Here is a 22,249-nt window from a genome sequence, read left to right on the forward strand (position 1 = left end):
TTTATTTTTATAGTCATTTTAAGTACAAATTTGGACGAAATTACATATTAAAAACCTATGATAACTATTTTAGTTATTTTGTTGTGATTGTATATTATTTGTGGGTACTTGAAACTTCTAAAGTATACTATTATATATCTCTGATAGTACCACGGTTTTTTGTTGATGTATAACGCGTTATAAGTACCTAATAGATATTATGATATGATTAATTTGGAATTTATTATAGGTACCTATTATAGGTGAATTTTTTTTTAATACCATAGATAAGAATATATAATATGTCTAATACATAGACTGATATACCGTCTCCGCTCAGAATCGTTTTTCTTATACAGTGATATACTGATATTATATCATTGAATTCAAATTTAATACTGTCCATTATACAGTGACCCACTTCTAACCTACTGTACAGCAGAGCGACATCCACTTACCCACCTTTTTAATTTTAAATATACCTACAGATAACTTTAACATTATGGAATGAATTTGCGACTAATTTCATGGGCAAACTAAATACCAAAATAACCTTACGGACTACCAAAATTAGTGACTACAAAAATCAAAGATATTTAAAATTGAATCGACAATCAATAGTTTCCTATGACGTAGACAAAACAACTAACATAGAGTATGAAGCAAAATATTATGTATTACAAGATCGTAAAAATAAATAATAAATGTAAACGATTTATTTTCCAGATTTGAAGAATGGTTTAATAGAAAATATAATAAAGGATGATTATTTGATGATGTGAAAGGGCATGATATGCCATAACATGATATTACACTTCTGGAAAAAAAAAAAAAATATTTAATAAATAACTTTTCAATTTTCTATTGTTATCCCATTGTTATTTTCTAATATTAATTATTGTCCATCCTAATATCATATTTATCCTATTATACCCATATTATATATTTATCTAGGTTAATAGTTAATTATTTAAAACTGACTTCTAGACAATTCCCCCGGCGAAGCCGGGTAACACCAGCTAATTATATAATAAAAAACAATTTTTCTAATTAATGTTTATAAACATTGTTTTAACACCTAATAAAAATTAATAGATGCAGAAAAATAAATTCATCAATATATCAGAAGGCTAAAAAAAATTGATTTTGAGTATTATTAGATTGAGAACTACCTAGATAAAATATAAAGCGAAGGTTTAATACGTTGAAGTAGCAATACATTTTACAATCTTATTAAGGAATAAAGTTAAGTTATATTTGTATTGAATTGTTACACTAGATTTGTATACATATTTGTGATTATTTACATATTTCACCAAAATATATACATTTAACTTACTCAAAAAATTGGATGACGGAGGTGAAAGAGCAAGTTTCTTTGCAGCCAATTGTAAAGTGCTAGACTTTAATGACCTTTTGTTGATTGGGTTATCAACAAATTCCTTAAGGACTTTATCTGATTTTAATGCAGTCTGTAAAATAAATGTTTTCACAATTTGTAGAATATTATGTAATTCAGTAATTAGATTAAAATCAACAGTTACCTGAAATTTGATCAAATCTTTTTCGATGGCTTCCAATTTATTCTGTTTGCTACCGGCAGAAAACAAAGCAGTGGCATAACGCCCTTCAATGCCAAATACTCTAATTGGGGGCTGTTTATAATAAAAATAAAATGTAATAATATACAAATGAACTATATTTCTATTTTGTGCAAATCATTTAAAAAATTACTCACTTTGACCATTCCTTGGGTTGAGCCCGAGGATGAGCTTAACGACCTAACCTGAAACATCAAAAACAATGAATATGAAACGACAAAAACAATAATATATACTTACGACTGTTGTGAATTTTGTGGATGCCATTTTGTAATTTATAGTTTAAACGTTTTTCTCAAACTACAACTTAAACAAGTGCAAAAAATTACGAGGATTTTTGGGGAAGGTCAAACTGCTCAAAGTAAACTCGTATTAATTTTCGTTATCACTATTTCAATAACATATGTATTAGATTATTACAGTGTGAACTTTCTAGAGATAATAAACTATTGTCAAATTCCCACTATTTAGTGCACGGTCTTTGAAGATCTTGATTTATTTATTTATTTATTTATTTATATTTACGGGTCTAGCCCTTTGGAAAAACAAAGTTAGATATTATATACAGATTTACAATTAAATTCTAGTTATAAGTACCAGATAACAAAAAACATTATAATTATAAAGATATACATAGGTATGGTATAAGCATTAACATAGGCGGGAAGCCTCAACATTGGCAAGAGACATTAATCTTGGATAGGTTCATTGGCTAAATAATTAGAGGTGTAAGAAGGAATGTAGAAAGGAGCATTATTTCGAGAAAAACGTTGCGGTAGTGCGGTACTCTAAAATATTATCTTAAATTGTGCTGTTACCACATGCAATAACAATAATTATTTACGTCGATTTGAGGAATACCCTCACAGATGGTACTGCAAAAAAACAACCCCGGAAATTTAGTCACCGAAAAAAAACCCGATAAATGACCCCGTGAAAAAATAGCCCCATATGAGAACTTGCAAAATTACCTAATGAAAAATTATTACCTAATGAAGAATTACCTAAAAATACCTAATGAAAAATTATAAATAATGAATATTTAAATGAATATTTTCAAGGTTTTTGACCTAACGAATAAAATTTTATTGTCATTTATAACAAAAAAATTAAAAAAAAATAGAAACTGAAAAATATGTCCTCAAACACCTATAAACTATTTTTATATAAAAAATAAAGTTATATATTATAATAATATTAATTTAAAATTAAAAATATTATGATAGGTACTAAAGTCTAAAATAGACGCTATAGCTTAATAAAAAAAAAATTGTTCTCACTGAGTATATTCGGTTGCCTATGCTGACTATAATAGGTACTCCGCTTAAATAGCTGTTATACTTTTAAAATATATGAATATTATATATTACCTATGTATATCGTATATTATGTAGGTACCAGGTACCTTTCTTACATGTGTCAACTATATTATTTAGAATCTGCAACCACATAATTATTGTACTTTTTACTTTTTTTTACTATATGTACTATTCAATATACCACTATACACTATCACAGTTTATTTTTACTGACAAATTAATAATTTACAACACTGCAGTGTAATTAACGTCTCCATTATGTCGCATAATATAATATAAATTATCCTTAAATACATATTTAAACAAACGTCAATAATTATAGAAAATTATATTTAATATATTTTCATTATTTGGTAGATAGGTATTATAATATTATTATTTTGACGTGTAAAATACTAGAATCTATCGTAATTGTAATTTTTTTTAAAACCAAACAAAAGAGATTAAACCATATGTATCAAAGATAATCGTGACCCCGTGATCTCGTGTAAAAACCGGCATGCTGCAGGACGTAGACCACATCCTACAGCAGATGAAAACATATGACAGCCGATATTAATAGATATTAGATATAATTATATAAATATAAAATCTAAGACCAATATTAAAAGTACAGGTAGAACTAACGTATTCTAACGAGCAATGGAGTTGATACAAATTTAAAGCAATGAGAAAGAAATAATAATTTACTATGGAATATATTGTTTGCAAGGCCGTATATGAGGGGCAGTCCAAGAAGTCCCCAAAATTTCTTCAGTATGTCTAATTTTTAATCAAATATCAAAACATAAATTCGATAAAATTATAATACGATATATGTTTTGGAGCCCCCTCAAAAAAAATGTCTGGATACGGCCTCGATTGTTTGTATCACAGACTATTTTTATAGGTATATACTATAATATTATATGGTATACTTACTATTGTACTAGTTATTTGTGTTAGATATGGGGATTAATTAACGCAGACACGCAGCATAGTATAGACCAGTGTCCAGTGGTCTTCAACCGGTGCAGGGTCGCGACCCATTTTTGGGTCACAATATGTCTTCTTTATAAAATAAAAGTTAAATTTATAAAATTATATACCTAAGGTAAACAAATTATTCACATTAAATTGTTTGCATCATATTTTTATTTTATTTTATATTTTCATATGAGTTCTATACATTTTCAATTAATAATAATTAAATATTCTACCGACTAAAATGTAATTTTTATTTATTCAGTTTTAATAGTAGTATTGCAAAGTATTAAGCAATTTTAGCTTTTTTACAAAGCTTACATGGGTCGCGAAAAATGTAGGCCTAAAAAAGTGGGTCACAAGTCCAAAAAGGTTGTAGACCACTGGTATAGACTATAGCTCCTAATAATATTGGAAATTTTAAAAAGGTATTTGATCATAGAAGGGAAATTTTAAATCGTAAATAATTCAATAAAGGCATTCAATTCAGAAAAAAAATACTCATTATAGTTAATAAGCAATTATTGCATATTTATAAATAAATACTCGTATTTACCAGTTGGTAAATAGTAAATATATTTAGATATTTATAATCCGTCCCTCCTGTTTATGTAGGCTGGATCCGCGCGTGGCTCCTATAATATACTATAGTATACTATATGATATTATTGGACTCGGAAGCAACTCAACAGAGGAATAAGATAATTTGGTCTGTGCAAGGGGGGGGGGGGAGCTGTGGATTTTTGATTTAGGATGAGGTGGATTATAATATTAATATAATATGTAATGAATTGCAACCATTTATATTGACAAAAAAAAGTTTCTTTTTTCGTATGCTAAAAAAAATCATGTGTAAACTACCATTTACCTATCTACAGCCTTTATGAGTTGAAAAGTCAAGCTGTATACACCCTTCAATTTTCAATTTCTTATATTTATCTTATAACCAATATACTCCATTTATAAACAAAAATTGCTATCTTTGTTTTATAATATATTAAGATATCTCATGTACCTGTAACAATTTACTTTTTTTTACATTCAAAAAATAAACAATAAGGATGATAATTTATATTATGTAAAATTTAAAACAATAGGTAAATTTAGTGTGGAATTACAAAAATAATAACTAGATGACGTGATGGGAAGGGGCATCCGGTGACACTTTATAATTTATATTTTCAGCTTCACAGCTTGATTGGATTAAATTACATTATATTTTTAATTGTTTCGTGTGGTCAATATCGTTTTATAATCGACGAGGAGGGTTATGCGAGGGAGTAGATCGTGTATTTGTTATCGTTATCTATCATTTTATTTAAAAGTTTTTAATTTTTTTATCAACAAATTACATTTTTCATTTTATTTTCCTAAGCAGAATATTTGGAGTATATAGATCTATAAAGATCAAATTTTGGACAAGTATAGTTTATTAGTTATAAATTATAAGTTATAATATACCTATTATAACTCTATATGATTATAAGTATTTAAATTTTAATGTTTTTGTTTAGTGGACCAACATTTTATCAGGCCAGTGGGGTACTTACTCCCACAATACCACTCCACTCCGCTCATCAAAACTTAAGTACTTGCTTGTAAATCATAAAATACTCGTCCGAAATTAGAATTTTATAATATATCGAAGTACTCCAAAAAGTATGCTGCTTCAGAAAAAGGAAGGAATTATAAAAGTAAAATATTTAAGAAAATGATAACAATAAAAAATAGTAAAAATGTTATTTTTCTATACAAAATATTGTACTTACCCATTGACCACTTAAAATAATGTTGGAATAATGTTTTTTAAACAAAGAGTGTCTTACGTTAAATGGACCACTCGGTAAACATTATATTATATAGATTATAGGTTAGGTTACTCATATATTTCAAAATAAAATATCAATTAAGACATTTTAGAACCTATTATTTATTATTATAATATAATATTATGGTTTATAATACCTACTAACTGTTCTGCGCGGCGTTGCCCGTGCCAAAGATATTACCTATTTTAAATATATTTATAAAAATTGTATATGTATACCATAATATTTCTATTGTAATAGTAATATAATATGTAACTAATGACATCCCTTTAAATAAACAAAGAAATGTTATTTTTTCGTGAGCTAAAATACCTTAAGAACCTCTGATGTTTAACCTCATTTGGAATATTAAGAACATTAAAAAAATAATTAGCCAAATCGGTCCAACTGTTCTCGATTGATGTGGTTACCGACGTCCGACGAACAGCTTTTATTTTTATTATAATATAGAACAGGTAGTTATAGGTACATATGCACAAATAGCGTTTGGGATTTGGGGGGCTAAAGCCTTACTTTGATTATATTCAATAAGCTTAAAACAAATTTTAGGAAAAGTTGGGGGGGTTATGGACATTTTTGGGGGGCTTAGCCCTAAAGCCCTCCCCCATTTGCGCCTATGTATGGGTATAGGTACATAATATATATAGGTACCTACAGCTTACTATGGTTGTATAGATTATAATATTATATAGGTACAGTTACATGAATTACATCCAATATCCAAATATGGTATATTTGAGACATTGTATAATATATATTTTATATTTGTATTTGTTACAGGTAGGTACATATTTGTTAAATAATTCGTTATACGTTTATAATATAATTATTGTGGTTTAGTATTTAATAGGTAGGTTAACCAGTTAAATAGTACCTAGTATTCAGATTATATTTTGAATTACTATTGTTCATTATTATTAGGTATTGTAATAACGGAGTTAATACAATATAATAATTATGAAATCGTCGCCGTAAGCTTACGGTCTTCCGAAAATGTCCATCGCCTCGTACGAATATAATCTCGGTGACATCCCCCCGGGATATTTCACGCTAACGTGTATGTTCGCACTGGACCGGCGATTGCAATTTTTTTTTATCTCCCACGGCGTCACGGCCGCCGGCGGCGGTGTACACCCGCCCAGACGCCAGACGGCACAGCGACGAGCAAAGCGGTGAGCACTCAGACAACAGACGCTCAGTAGTCAGTAGTCACCAGTCAGTTGCACTCACACGGTTCACTGTTGTCCTGCCACCGTCCGAGAAGACACACCTCCAACGTCAGTTCCGCCGCCGCAGTAGTTGTACGTCCACATCCGTTGTACGTCCGTCGTTGGAATTACCAAACAGGTAAAACCGATGAGACTTGTGTCACATTTGTGCATTTATTATAGATTTAATTTATCCAAGCACTATATATTGGTGTGTGGTACATATTTTTATTTATCGTCTATTCGTGTTTTCCGAATTATCAAAACTTTAAACTTTTACAATGATAATTGGGCGGTGCTCCCTTTTTAAGCTCGACTTTAAAACGAAAATAAATGTATTTATATAATATTTTGAAAGAAAAAACCGTCATTTGAATAAGATTTTATGAATATTTAGGAGGGGACCAAACGGTTTGCTCAAGTCTTAATCTATAATAATAATATTATTAATAAATATAAGATACGTACCTATATACCTGCAATACAATAGGTTGCATATTAATGAGTTCGTCTATGGTTTCAGTCAAACTACTTAAATATCATAACATTGGAATGGGAATAGCGATTTATTCTGATAATATACCTCGTAATATACCAATTATTATTATGTATCATAATGTCGAATTTTTGCCTGATTGGAAAAAAATTCTTTCGCAACACTAATTAGCCACTTGATAATATATTACCTATTTGAAACGACCTAGTGTAGCTTCACATTATTCCTCATTTTTTGTGCTGAATGGCGAATGCTGATTCACCCAAAATGATTCATATTTAAAAGTTACTTACTGTAGTTATGTAGTACCTACCTATTCAATGTCATAGTGTGTTTTAACATTTAAGTAGCTCACCAATATAATATTAAATTATATTAATGTACCTATATTGTTTATAGATACTTGTCATTCGAAAAATTATAATTGGGTCATCGTCTTGATAAAAAAAAAAATTAATATTGTTAAATATTTTACCAGTAAAATAATTGTTTATACGGTTTTTAACTATTGGTTAATTATACATTAGCATATTGTAACGTTGCAGTACCGACTACCGACGTTTAAGTCTTTCTAGTGATTACTGTTTCTTGTTTGTGTCATTTTATGTCCACGGATCCGTCAAAATACGTTTTCAGCTTATAACACAAACATCTCGATTTCGACTTCCTTGTAAAGTTGTTTACACATTACGCGGATCGTTCGAATACGTCTTTGTTTTTAACTCCGAGTTCTCCGACCATATGGTGAAAGAGGTGTTGTTTGTATCGTAACGAGTGCTTCGTGCACAACAATCTGTTGTATAAACATCTGTCTGACGACTGGGCAACGGGCGTACCTATAACCCGCCGTATTCAGTCACGGCATAATATAGACTTACTGTGTTGTACTCGCATACATTTTGACATTAATTTAAGCTCTGAATTAGTTTTACATGGATCAATCTAACCGGCCATTGCCCATGGCTATGTTTCAATGCATATTATCTATAGAAATCGTTTGATTTGATGATTAGTCATACCGTTGAGTATACATATATACCTACTGGCTCAATGGTAATACTTACACTGCACCGCTACAGCTTTATGGGTATTATTATACTTTCGTGTTTTGAGATTTGGTTTTCTCTGATTTACAACATAAAAACCAATGGTTCGATAAACGTGTTGCCTATAAGGTCATTACTATATTGTGGCGTGCAAACTGAATAATATTAGTACCTATTGTATTTATATAAATTAAATTATACTGTAGAGGTCTACTGCAGTGTAGACTGCGATGTAACGGTCAACTTCCTACATAATATGGCCAGTACACCTACAATTTAGACTACATATTATTACTCATGTCCTTGGACGTCTTTTGGGTCGATAACACCTGAATTTATTCATATACCTATAATATATAAGATATACGTAAATGCAGCACGTACAGGTAGTACACAGTACACGTATTTTTATATTACATGCGTGCTGCACTTGATAAGGACGTCTTGAAAATACTAATAAGTTTTATAACCATAACGTAATACGCATTAACGACGATTATTATTTATTATTGTAGTATCGAAATATTTATGAAATCATCGAACTGTTTTTTTTTTTTAAACACTCGCCTTTTTTTTTTGTGAATATTATTGTTTGTCATCTTTGGAGAAATTTGTGTTTGGCAAACGTTTCTAATTCGTGATTATTGAAACCATTTGCAAAAAATCAATTATTATCGCCTTCAAATTAATTATTAATAACTGAATCATCGCGTGACAGCAGTGGGTATGGATTATTACCGAGAAAGTCCACGACGACTTATTTTGTCATTAAACAACGGTAAAAACGTCATACCAAACGTTAATATTCGCCGAACTTTGATTTTTTAGTTTTTTACATTGAAACCAAACGCCAAACAAACACATTATTTCAATATCCAAAGTACATACAACATTCGTTATGGGTTATTTTACGACATTCCTAAAGTGTTTTTAACTGCCTGTTGTTTTTTTTTTTTAAATTATATGTTTATATCTCGGGGGGTATTTTATGGCTTATCTATATAATGTGCAGACTATAATTGAATTGTGATTCATTAAGAGGACGCCACACCCGCATAACGTCTGCGTAACATGCGGCAAATGTACACCCATAAGTTTAAGTTTAACTTCGTTAGTTTTAATATAAGAGTGATTTGATCTATTAGGAAACTAAATGGAAGTGACATAAGGTGTTAGAATGTTGGATTTTTTACGATATTTCTATTTTTGAGCAAGTTAAGTGCATGTAAGAATTGCAAATTAAAAATGCTACCATAATACTTGCTTAAAAATTTAAATACTATCGTAAAAAATCGGATTGCAAACACAAACTGTGTTGTAACCTTTAAGTTTTATAATAAGTCAATAACCACATTAATACAGCACAAAAAATGGTGGTGTCCTCTTAATGATCCGTCAAGATAATACTATTATAATTTAAGTCTCTTTTTAAGTATGTATTGACTCATGTCTCTTGGTTAAAGATCTTAATGTGTTAATAAAAATAAGAAATTCTGCTTAATCGTATTAAATTGTTTGCGTCAAATTACTGTGCATGAATATTATCAACTTTTTTCTATAGTAGGTATTTTACATTAGTTATTTATTTGTATAGCATTTTTCATATTATTAGGTATCCAAGATATACCTACATCGCGATCGTAGTAAATATATTTTTCTCTAAAGATGTCCCTAAATCTGCGCTTTTTCTATATTTCTAAATGTATTATATACATATTTAAACGCTAAACAATATCAATCATATCACTATATTACATAACTATAGATATTAAACAATAGTTTAATGTCTTATCAATAAAATAAACAAAATCATAATTCGTAAAAACAATGGGGTAAGACTTGTGGCATATTTTAATTTCTGATAAAATTAAATACACAGTCATATATTTACTTGCTGTATAATTTAAAAGTAGGTGCCTAAGTTCAATTTGTGAGAAATTACTACCTATTATAAATGATTTCATTAAAAAAATGTTTAATAGTTTATTAGCCCATAGATTTTAAATAAGCATGTGATTTATTTAATCTAAAGTCCAAATAATTCATTGTTCTGAGTTCTTGCATTATTGATTATATATCCAAATAATTTTATGTTTTGAAAGTCAAAATTAATACTTCAAGTTTAGTTTTTACATAAATCATTATTTTGAATTTCTGTTAAGTTGATTTCAAATTCCGACAAATTTCTTTATATGTTAATACAATAATACTATACTTAGGTACAATATAATATATTAATATGCGTATATATTATTATAAGTTAAAATGTTCATGGCTGCATAGACCTTGTGTTTATGAAATGCACACTAGGGTGCTGGTTTCGTAATTATTATAAACGTAAACATTATAATACGCATAGGTACACATCTTTATTTTTTATGGTAATACAATCGCCAAGTTAAAATATGATAATCACTATTTTATTATAAATTACTGAGGAATAACTAATAAAAATGTCATCTACGCCTCGATATGGGATATTTAAATGTATAGGTAGGTTCATAGATGAATTGGAAATAAATGTATTTCAATAGTTTCAATAAAACTAAAATAATTAATAAAATCTTAGAAGATTTAATAAATTTGAAACAAAACTGATAATTGTTATTATCTATCTACTTTTTTACGTCATAACTGATGCTACGGTTGTGTATATAATTAAAATTTTTATTAGGGTAATTATTTTTGATTTTATTATGTAAGTATTTATGTTTCATATGGTTTTTAATTTGTATATTATTATTATATAGGTACTTATTACAGTTAATACAATCCAGGAAATCCATATAGCCTGTATTAGTCATGTGGTCAAACAATGTGTATGTGTAAATAATATATAGAACTAAAGACTAAATGACACAAAATGGGGGAATATGTGTTTAATTCGAGGTCGGTCGTACCGTTGTATATCAGCTATAGACGATGACATCATCCGCAGAGTTCAACTGCGTGACGTCATCACATACCAGTGTATTATTTTCCTTTTTGTGACGCGTGCCCCTTCTATTAAATAAATGCATTTTGCACTATGTGCTTCTATAATGCTATACTGGTAACTTTTTTATATATAATTGTTATTACTTTTTTTTGAACGTGCATAATATTATTATCTATTAGTTGGATAATTATAGCTAAACAATAAATAATTTAAAGTATTTTTCAATTTTACACATTTACTTTTATTTCTATTTAGGTATACCTATTTAGTATACATATAATATAATAATTATATTTTGATAAATATTATGAATTATGATCGAAATGAATACTTAATGATAATTATATGTAATATATCTTGGCATCTTGCTAATACCTATATATATAGTTTGCTATATTTTAGTAATATATTATATAGGTGTTAACACAATAATTTACAGCTCTGTTTAAAATAAAAATTAATCAAATGTATTAATTGTAATATTGGTTTTTTTGATGAATACACAGACTAAATCATCATTGTTACAATATTACCTTATAAATGATGAGTGATGGATTTTATAATTTATGTGTACATCATTAGTTTGCGAAGTGACTGAAAATTTTTTAACTAAATATATGAGTTTTTCCTGTTTATTTTGTTTGTATTACTTATGATGTCCATGATTAATTGTTAATAAATCTGTGTATTGTGATTCATATATTATATTTCAGATTGTATAATATAGTGTACCTACACTTAGGCTTTTTGTCCTATGACCATTCAAAAACGCATAATTGAAAACAATAAACCACAGACTTTTTTTCTTGTATAGTCATTCGTCCTGGTATCGATATCGGTAAAATTAACATCTATTTTAGATTCTTAGAGAAATTATATTATGTTTATCGATTTTACAATATGTTTTTATTTTATATACCTATGTTATCAATGTTTGCAGGTTTTTTAGATTGATTCAAAAGTTTTGATTAATTATTTTACATTTTTACGTTTAAAAGTCGTTAGTAACTTCCACACGCGTATAAGAAAAAACTACCTACTTAAAAGTTGTTAAATTGTTGTCAGTTGTTTTATTTTTATTTATAATGTGCAGATAAAGGATATTTATTATACATTTTAATCCGTGTGTTTAATGTGCGATTAACTCTCACATAATGGAATCAGATTCAAAATCAAATAAAATACTATAATATATGCATGTAAAGTGAAAACCTATCCCAAAAAGACATGATGTTTTAGTTTATCTATAAATTATATTCTATAGAAAGGTTGTGAATGGTTAGGGATTGGTTATTATCTTATTATTTTTTTGTGTGGATTAAAATTCTATATTCGTTATTATCAAATGTCCCAGGAAGTTACCACTTTTTAAAATATTTCATGTCACATAATACATTCGATAATGTTTCTATTATTCAGAAAAAAAATGATACGACTAGAATTTTATTCATTATCAATATGCTTAACGATATTTTATTTTTATTAACATCCTCAATTATTTATATATTAGTACAAAATACATTATTATTTATGATATTTTACCACTATATCTATATACCTAGTATGAACATTGAACTTATTGTTAGTAATTGTATCTTAAACTTCTTGATATTTTAGATTCTAATTTCTGAACAACTAGTTAGTAGTTTGAATTAAAATATTTAATTGTATATATTATATCAAATATGTACGCCTACCTATATTTATATGCATATAAATCATTCAGTGTCGTATACGACTTTATAATCTCGTCGGACAAATAACTAAATTGTTTTTGTACGTATAACATTATTTCTATTCACATTTAATATTTTACATGGCTTGGCCACTTAGGGTTAGTTTAGGCCTGTATAGACTATAGAAATCAGTGACGTGCCTGTGAAATATTTTCGGGGAGAGGAGGAATCATTAAATATCTCACTTTAAAACCATTAAAAATTCAAAAGCAAATATCATTATCGAAAAGAAATATGAATTATACTAAAATAACTTATCGGTGTAGGGGAAAAATTTCCCTGTTTCCCCCATCAAGTACGTCATTAATAGAAGTACAGTTTAATCAATGAATTCAAACATTAAAATAATTAATTTAATCGACACAGGTAGGACGCATGAACGCTATTTGTATAACAATTTTGGTAACAAGGATGGAGTTCATGTACGTTAAATAACTTTGTGGATATCATTTACTAACATTTTTATTTTTGAGACACAAATGTCACAAATTTGTGTATAATTGTATAAACACTGATATAAGTATAAATAGTAAACATAATAAATAAATTAAATGATATGATTAATATAAATAGTTATATATCTGTTTGGTATGGACATATCATTCATATAATCATATGACTCACATCAATATGCAGTGTACCACTGGGAACTAATTTAAAAAAATGAATCACACTCATTAATCATCAGTTATTCAATTGGAGTATATAGGACATACTGTGGAATAAACTAGTAAATTCCTTGCTAACAAATTTTTACTGAGTAGCAAAAATTAATGTTGCCAGAATTTCATAATTGAATTTGAATTTTTTATTTTTTCCTTGATTATGCTTCAAACTCTATGTAGTTATTTAGAGTCAATAATATTAAAGCAATCTTAATATTAACTCATTTATTTCTGATTGGCCATATTTATTTAATTCTCAACAATAATAATGATAAGTATAATAATATATTTAACTTAATAACATTTTAATCATTTTATTTTTGTTTGTTGTGATTTTTGGACGTTGTGGTAAATAAGAAGTTTTAAGCTTATATTAATATGTTTTACTTTTTATTTCTTAATACGAATTTAATTACCTACCCATTATATTAGGTATATGTTTTGGAGTTCTTTCTGTAAAAATGTGTTTTAAATATTTTACACTTAATTATGTAGGTACCTATACATTTTTAAACTTATCGTATAATTCTTTAATGGTTAAATCATACAAATAATGTGTAGAGAATAGTTTTTATAAGACTCGTTGTCAATAGGTACGCATAATATAAAAAAACTGACATGTTTAGTAAGTCGTTTTGATGCATAACAAGGATTTTTACCTTTTAAGGTCTCAGGTTTCATACAGTGGTACCTCTATATAGAAACACGTATGCATTTACGGTGTTCATTATTTCTGTTCCGTATATTTTTAATGCCATAAGACTATAACACATAACCGTTAATGTATAAATGTTCAATACTTATATTAAATTTTATTGATACGTTCTATATAATACGCGTTTTCAAAAGGAAAAAAAATTGTTTGAATTATTATCATTAATATTTAACACGTTCTTCGTGTTTGCTTGCTTGATACCCTGTGAATTGTAATACGTCGGATGGAATAAGTAGGTACACAATTTTTATTGTTTGAAAAATACACATTTCTTTTGCTTTACATGACAATAGTTTATTAGCAAATAGCGTATAGTAAACATTAAACAATAGTAAATAGCCATGCCCTACATGTCTCTCCTTTTTTTTTTTTTTGAGGTAGGTATAACATTTTTTTAATACATAGATTACCTATCATAATAGCCGTAATTCATGCATGTGTTTAAAAAAAAAAATAAAAAAATATGTCCATTTATGTATTCATCTGGTTTTCGATCATTTATCTTGTTGGTATTTGATAAATACCTAATACCTATCTGTTTTGGGACTCGAAGAAAGTATAAAATAGTATACAATATACATATTTGGATGTATCATATACCTTACCATCAGATGGATGGGTAGCCATGGGGATAAATGTACGGTTATATGGCTCATCTACATAATCATTGTCTTTAAAAATAATACATTACAAAAAAAATATAGCGTCGCGAAAACGGTTTGACAGAGAAAGAAAGACCATGGAGCTAATACTGGTTTTAAGACCTATTTACCGTACAAGGAAATGATTTTTAATACACACAGTATTACTTCAATGACGAACTGTTTCATCTTTCTAATACACAACTGTAGATTTAAAACTGCAAATGGTGTTATATTAAAGAATAAACTTCATGACTGTTCGAGTAATATTATATTTTTGATATTTTAAATTAAATTATTTACCTAATTATAAATTATAAATTATATAAATTGAATAAAACATGTATGGATTAATTTTTGCTTTTTAATCAGCTTAATTTAAGTTTATATGTTGTCTATTGTCTTCAAATTTAATAATATTAAATTTTTTATTGCCCAGGTATTATATGTATAGTTTTAAATTATGTTAAAAATAAGTCTAATTACTTTAGAGTAAACCCGTGTCTTGTATGCGTTTTTGGGTGAATGACCCAATTTAAATACAGATGCACCGATCCATATCAACAATTAACTAGTAATGATTTTAAATGTGGATGTTGGGAAGTTCTAAATGGCTGATCATCAATTACCACTTTATACCTACTTAGTCGAGTGTTTATGATTTATAATCAAAAATGTTAAATAAACCTTAAATAATAACAGTTATAATAAATTATTTTATGTGTGACTGATGTGAGTCTGTATGAAGTTCCCCATTTTATACTGACTAATATCTTATACAAGAGTGAAATATTATACCACGTTACAGTGGTTAGGCGTACAACGTACACACGCATTATACCTACTAATGTATTTTGTAAATAAATGATTTTATATTGTATACAAATTGACAAATGTTTAATATCAAACGCTGGCTCTCGGGATATATTTAAGAGGACGCTACCCATACATTTGTTGTCTCCGTCTTACACGTACGATATAGCAAATTGTCGTTCACTAGTTTCAATACTGTGCTATTAGTTTTGAATTTTTACACTACAATTAATTGCTCTGTTATAAAACTTTTAGGTAAGAACATTATCGCTGTGCTTAATCGTTGCTGATTTTTGGAAATTTTCATTTTCAAGCAAGATATGGGTACCTATGTGAAATATCAAAAATTAAAATATCGAATAAAAGCCAACGCTTTAAGCACAGATAATGTTATTATCTAAAAAAAAAAATGATAATTTGTCAGATCACTGTAATATCAAAACTAACAGCACACTATTGAAACTAGTGAACGAAAATGTGTTATGCCGTACGTGTACAAGATGGAGCCAACAAATGCATAGGTAGCATCCTCTCAAGCGTAAGTATCTAAAAATGGTTACAATAACATTCGATATCAGGACCTGCAAATCAAATGATACCCGGAAAATACTTTTATCTAAAAATGAATATAACCTGTAATAATATTAAAAAAATATTTATCAAGATTGACATCACAAAAAGACTTGTAAAGCTCACCCCGGTTAGTAGGTTTTAACTCATCGAAATGGGGACGTCGCACGTGAATAAACATATTAAAGGGCATACAATCATGCTCTACCCTTCTGTGGTTGTATGCTCAGATAGAATCAATCTGTAGGGTCCCCGAATTACCAGTGGTTCCAAGTCTTAGTCGACTCTGGTCAGACACGCCCTGTTTTAACACAACTTTTATTTAATAATAATTCGAAACTTCGAGATATAGGTACCTAAATAATTTTTCCAGGATAACGTTAATGTTAACAAAGTATTAATATGATGTAATAAATTATGGTATAAAAATAGGAACAAGAATATTATTTAAAAATATACTTATTAGTATTTTTACTTCTTTTTAAGAACTATTTAATATAAATATTATAACTATGTTATTTCCTCGTATTATATACCTATTATTTATAAGATTTGTAGCATAAAAACGAAAACGTTTTACGATTTCACTTAGATTGAGAAAAAAACTATATGAATGGGATTTTAAATTATTTATATTGATGTCAACTGGTAAAAAAACACGTTTTTGCAATTTCAATTCTATAGAACGTGCACGAAAATACATTATAATATTATATTTTATAGTAACATAGCACACATATTATTATGTATATATTTAAATGTGTAGCCATTGGATAGGGTTGTGGTTACGTTGTTCTACCAGTTTGATACCCCCTGCGTGATCGATAATGTCTCAGCATCCCCCAAATGTTTAATGCATTATTTACTGACAAATGTGTATACAACAAATAAATCTCAGCACATTGGGGGGATTCTATTTCCGTTGTATACGTTTATTACAACTGAACTTACATTAATACATCATAGATATTTTTTTAATACGGTTTCTTTATAAAAATATAATTTAAAAAAAAAATTATTTAATTTTAAAGTATATTAGGTAGGTAATGCATTATATGTTCTTTGTACAGAATACATAAAGTTAAACTGGAATAAGCGTGTGTACATTTTGTGCTCGGTTTAATCGGAATGAACACTCAATGCCCAAGGGTTACGAGTTTTTTCCCATTTAGTATGAGTCATTGCATGAATCACCCTTTTCGAAAAAATTTAAATACATTACTTTTAGTATTATCCCGGGGTAGCTTTATTAACACTATAAAACTACGCTGCTCTTGATTTAATGTTATTTTTGTTTTTATAGAAATGAGTTCTCCATCGTTAAAAGATCTGCCAAAGGTAGCATTCGACCTTAAAAATCAACTCGAGGGGTTCAATCCCGACAATATGAAAAAGGCCGATACTAATGAAAAAATCATTCTTCCTACTGCTGAAGGTAATTACTTATTTAATAATCTAAATAATTAATACAATTTATCAACCATTATTTATTTCTTATATTGATCGTTTGAAATGCTTGTATCAGTTTAGTGTGCGTATGAGTAATTGAATCCTAAGCCTTATAAAAAACAAATTTATTAAAGCTTTTTCATTTCTGATGAATTAACTATTATTTTATCAGCTTAATAAATTACTACAAATTTGAGTGTATTGTGTGAGATTTCCTGACATTGTATTAAATACATTTCTATCATTGAATTTGTTTTAGTATATTATGCACAATTTTTTTTATTTTAGTTTTATTTATAAAATAGGAAATAATATTAAGAGGATGTTAACGCACCATGTTTTCTCTCTATGACTCACCCGCAATATATAAAATGTACGTGCATCAGAATCAACCCTAAGTTGCCACTTTTAATATTAGAGTAAAATCGTCTATTATCAAACTTAAATTTAATAACATTACAATTGTAGCCATTTTAGCTATTTTATGATATTTTTATTTTTGTTTAAGTTATAAACCTTAAATTATTACAATTTTAAAATTCTTATAAATCGCATAGAAATTAAAATATTGTAAAAAGCGAACGTAGCGACACAGCCACATAGGTAATGTATTCTTAACTTCAAGTATTTGGCGTAATAGGTGAATTCTCTATAATATTAAAAGTAACAACACATAGTTGGTTCTGCTAAACGTAAATTTGGTATGTTGCGGGTAAGCCAGAGGGCGAACATGAATGCTGCGCTGACATTCTCTTAAGTATCTATTATTATTTATTACTAGGTATAAATTTGAAATTCGACCATGTAATATAATGTTTTTCAAAGCATGTTAAATATAATATAGATTTGTCATTTTGAAACCTAAGCTTAAAGTCATTACTCATTGGCGTACGGCAGGCATAATTAGTTTATTGGCAGGTAACCTATCTAAATAATGTATCTAAAGGAAAATTCTAATCACAAAAAAGACTTCTTCCTCTAAAAAAAGTGGAGGTATATTAAAACACAATTTATTTGTTGGTAACTTTAAAAAAAAAAAAAATATTTATTGATAAAGATTTTTCACCGACAATATGGGGTTTGAGCTCGTTTGTAACTTCTTCAATATATATTTCCTAGGTAGGCTATTTTTTTTTTTTATATATACTTGTCGGTATTAATAAACTTTTAAATCTCTGTGACATATATCTAGAACTACCAAAATTAAAATTGTATAGTCAATAATAACTGTACACTAATAACAAGTTTTAAATTAATATAAGAAGATGAAACATAAAAATATTCCAAAGAAAATTTTAAATAAAGTAAAATTGAGTTATGAGAAAATAGACTTGCAGGTTTCAAGTGGATAGGTAGGTACCTAAATACGAGCGCTTTCTTGGCGTCCCAGAGTATGCAGTGCAGGCATAGCCCTTGCGCACACCAATGCTTAAAGTATTTGGTATTTTAAATGGCTTTATAAGTTTAAATAGTCTGCTAAATGCCACTATAAATGTGTTGCTTGTGTGTGTAAATTTCACAGTTAGGTATGTGAAATTTTCATGCTTTTTGCTAATAAACATATGAGTATGTTAAATTGCTTGCTGTTGCTTTTTTCTTGGATTAAAAAAAAGACGTGAAACGCGAACGCCAACATAATGATCTCATCCATGGCGTCAATAACTTTAGCGCGGACAAGCTAAAAAGAACAGATACTCTGGAAAAAGTAATTTTGCCGAATGCTCAAGGTGAGTGTGCTCATGCTATAAATTATTTTTCGTGTCTAATTTTTTCTGAAAAAGTGCATGCATACAATTTATTACCTATTTAGTATATATTATAATAGGTACTTTAAATACTTACAAATTATGTTTCTGTTTTAGATAATGGCACATTAAAATGAAATATGTTTATTTGTTCCGTATTAAAGAATACACAAAAACTGAATAGTTATCATATAGATATTAGATAAGTAATACAATTTTTCATTTGTAGACGTAGCTGCAGAAAAAACCCAAAAAGCCATCACTGAAGCACTTATTGAAGGCGTTGGTGGGTTTGATACTAACAAATTGAAACACACCGAGACTCAAGAAAAAAATCCTCTCCCTGATAAGACTGGTCAGTATTTACCTAATGGCTAATAATTTAATGTATACACCCATATTATACACAATTTAAATTATTTTTTACAATTATAGAGCTTTCTAAAAATTATTAAAAATATAAAATATTTATTTGTTTTTTATTTTAGTGATCGAAGCCGAAAAGGAACAACAACAATTAATTGCCGGTATTGAGAACTTTGACACCGCAAAGTTGAAACCCACAGTAACTGAAGAAAAAAACCCATTGCCCACTAAAGAAGGTAGCTACAGTTAATAATACCCATAATAGGTTACATTATTAACATTTATTATTCATTTATTATATGAATAGTAAGAATTTAAATTAAATAAAAAAAGTCTATACTTACTAATATTAATTTAGTATAATTTTATTTCACATTTGTATCACTTATTTTATAAATTTACCTACATTGAAATATGAAATAATACAAATTTAATTTTATGCCTAACTTTATAGTTTAAATTATTAATGACTTTTTTTTTTTAGTCATAGCTGAAGAGAAAAAAGCCTAAGCATCAACATTCCTAATGGTTCCTCTATGGGATGGATAAACTATTATATTATTTATACTCTTACATTTGTATCACCTTTTGAGTTGGTAAAATCTGTATGAAAATGTGTACATTTTACATAAAATACATATGCTATAGATGGTCGTTTATAATTAAGAATCTCTAAACCAACTCTGTCTTGATGTATTAACTTTTAAGTTAAAAACATAACATATGTATTTATTTTGCATTTTTTTAACACTCAATGTATGTGTATTTTTTTACTCTTTTTAAATTTTTTTTTTATATAACCCAATACATAGATATGCTACTTTATAACACCAATATAAACATAGTACTTAAAAATTAAAAAATTAATGTATTTTTTTTTTTTATTGTGTTTTGGCTTTTAATAAATTATTGTTCAGTTTATCAATTAAGAACAGAAAATTGTGTGATCAGTAATATATTTTAGAAAAAATAAAAAAATAAATTTTGAAAATGTTTTAAACTAAAAATGATAATAATTAGTAAGATCATTAACTGTTAAAGTATTAGGTGAAAATATATCAATTATAAAATACTTAATACCTGATAGGTATAAGTAAGAATATTATAAATGAGTTGATAAACAGTGGATAATTATGTTCATAAACATAACATATTGAACTTTCAAATTATATTTTATTATTAATTATTGACTATTGGTCAATAAAACAATTTATAGTAAAAAATATAAAAAAATTAAAAGTTAAAAATATTTGAAGTTAGAAACTAACTATAGAACTATAAACTATAGAAGTTATATATAATTATACAAATATTTTATAGGCTTAAATATAGTATTAACAATGGTGTATTCCTGTGAGCGGGAGAGGAGGGATATCAGGTATTGTCAAAAAATATTTTAAGAAGCAAAGAAAAAACCAGCTACTAGCCTGCAGGCTATAGCTTATAGGTAAATACACTTAGGTTCTATGTATTATGTTTATTAGGTATCATGTCGTATGTACCTAGGTATGCGGTTGATGGGTTATAACTTATAATATATTTTAATGAATTAAAAAATTGAAAACCACTTTTGTCATGCACACGAATAAATATGATAATATACCTAAATATATAAATAATAAACATAAATTATTTCCATTAATATTAATATATTATATTATGTGCATTGTGCATTTGTGCATTTGTGCATTATGGTTTTCAAAATATATAGGTAGTTTAACTTTTATGCATTGCCCATCGGTGCTTTTATAAATTTTATGTGCAGGCCAATGAGGTGCAGAAATATAGTGGTGCCAAATATATCCAGCCACTCCCCAAATGGCTTCCTTCTTAGTCTACCTACATTTAAAAGACTTATTCTCGTGAATTTTCTGAGCAATACATCATTAAAATACTAAATAAAAACCTGAGCCACTATTTAGTGATAATTTATCTAACAAATTAGAATATAAAAAAAAAAAAAATTAGTTAAGTATTTAGGAATTAAGTTACCAAGTTACCTACCTAAGAAGTATTATAACCTAGTTAGATTATAAATTTGCCGATTAAAACACTAATTAAGTATCCAGTCATTTTGAAGTGATTTAAAAAAATTATATTATCTAAGAGATTTTTAATAACATTTTCATTAGTAGGGAACTATATAATATATATATATATAAAAATAATG

At 27.7% G+C, this 22,249-nt stretch overlaps 2 protein-coding genes and 1 long non-coding RNA gene across 5 annotated transcripts in view; 2 read left to right on the forward strand and 1 right to left on the reverse strand.

Annotated features, from left to right (window-relative positions):
* Atp5o (ATP synthase, H+ transporting, mitochondrial F1 complex, O subunit) overlaps window positions 1-1,975 on the reverse strand; it is a 10,633-nt gene extending 8,658 nt beyond the window's left edge. Inside the window, 4 exon segments of one of the 2 annotated variants that reach the window (NM_001126164.2) lie at window positions 1,319-1,451; window positions 1,524-1,634; window positions 1,718-1,765; window positions 1,821-1,949. In NM_001126164.2, the coding sequence (NP_001119636.1) occupies window positions 1,319-1,451; window positions 1,524-1,634; window positions 1,718-1,765; window positions 1,821-1,847 (319 nt within the window). In that variant the 5' untranslated portion in view covers window positions 1,848-1,949. 2 annotated transcript variants of the gene reach the window in all.
* Window positions 366-841, forward strand: LOC115033792. The gene is made up of 2 exons (XR_003839098.1): window positions 366-634; window positions 706-841. It is a non-coding gene; the product is annotated as an uncharacterized LOC115033792 (long non-coding RNA).
* Window positions 1,976-6,836: 4,861 nt separating the features above from the next.
* On the forward strand, window positions 6,837-21,070 carry LOC100160577 (thymosin beta). 2 transcript variants are annotated; one of them, XM_001951053.5, is made up of 6 exons: window positions 6,838-7,038; window positions 17,823-17,954; window positions 19,582-19,695; window positions 19,943-20,068; window positions 20,202-20,315; window positions 20,564-21,070. In XM_001951053.5, the coding sequence occupies exons 2-6, from the start codon at window positions 17,825-17,827 to the stop codon at window positions 20,587-20,589; spliced, it is 510 nt and encodes a 169-aa protein (XP_001951088.1). In that variant the 5' UTR covers window positions 6,838-7,038; window positions 17,823-17,824; the 3' UTR covers window positions 20,590-21,070. The 2 variants fall into 2 exon arrangements, with proteins under 2 accessions (XP_016662873.1, XP_001951088.1); XM_016807384.1 differs by lacking the exon at window positions 19,582-19,695 and having other exon boundaries at window positions 6,837-7,038.
* The last annotated feature ends 1,179 nt before the right edge of the window (window positions 21,071-22,249 follow it).

The sequence above is a fragment of the Acyrthosiphon pisum genome, chromosome A1 (genome assembly GCF_005508785.2).
Source record: "Acyrthosiphon pisum isolate AL4f chromosome A1, pea_aphid_22Mar2018_4r6ur, whole genome shotgun sequence".
In the NCBI taxonomy this organism is placed as follows: Eukaryota; Metazoa; Arthropoda; class Insecta; order Hemiptera; family Aphididae; genus Acyrthosiphon; species Acyrthosiphon pisum.

Coding starts and splice junctions, on each gene's coding strand:
- LOC100160577 (XM_001951053.5), top strand. CDS start 17,825: ATGAGTTCTCCATCGTTAAAAGATCTGCCAAAGGTAGCATTCGACCTT. Junction 20,069..20,201: donor TCCTCTCCCTGATAAGACTG/GTCAGTATTTAC, acceptor TTTTTATTTTAG/TGATCGAAGCCGAAAAGGAA. Junction 20,316..20,563: donor CCCATTGCCCACTAAAGAAG/GTAGCTACAGTT, acceptor TTTTTTTTTTAG/TCATAGCTGAAGAGAAAAAA.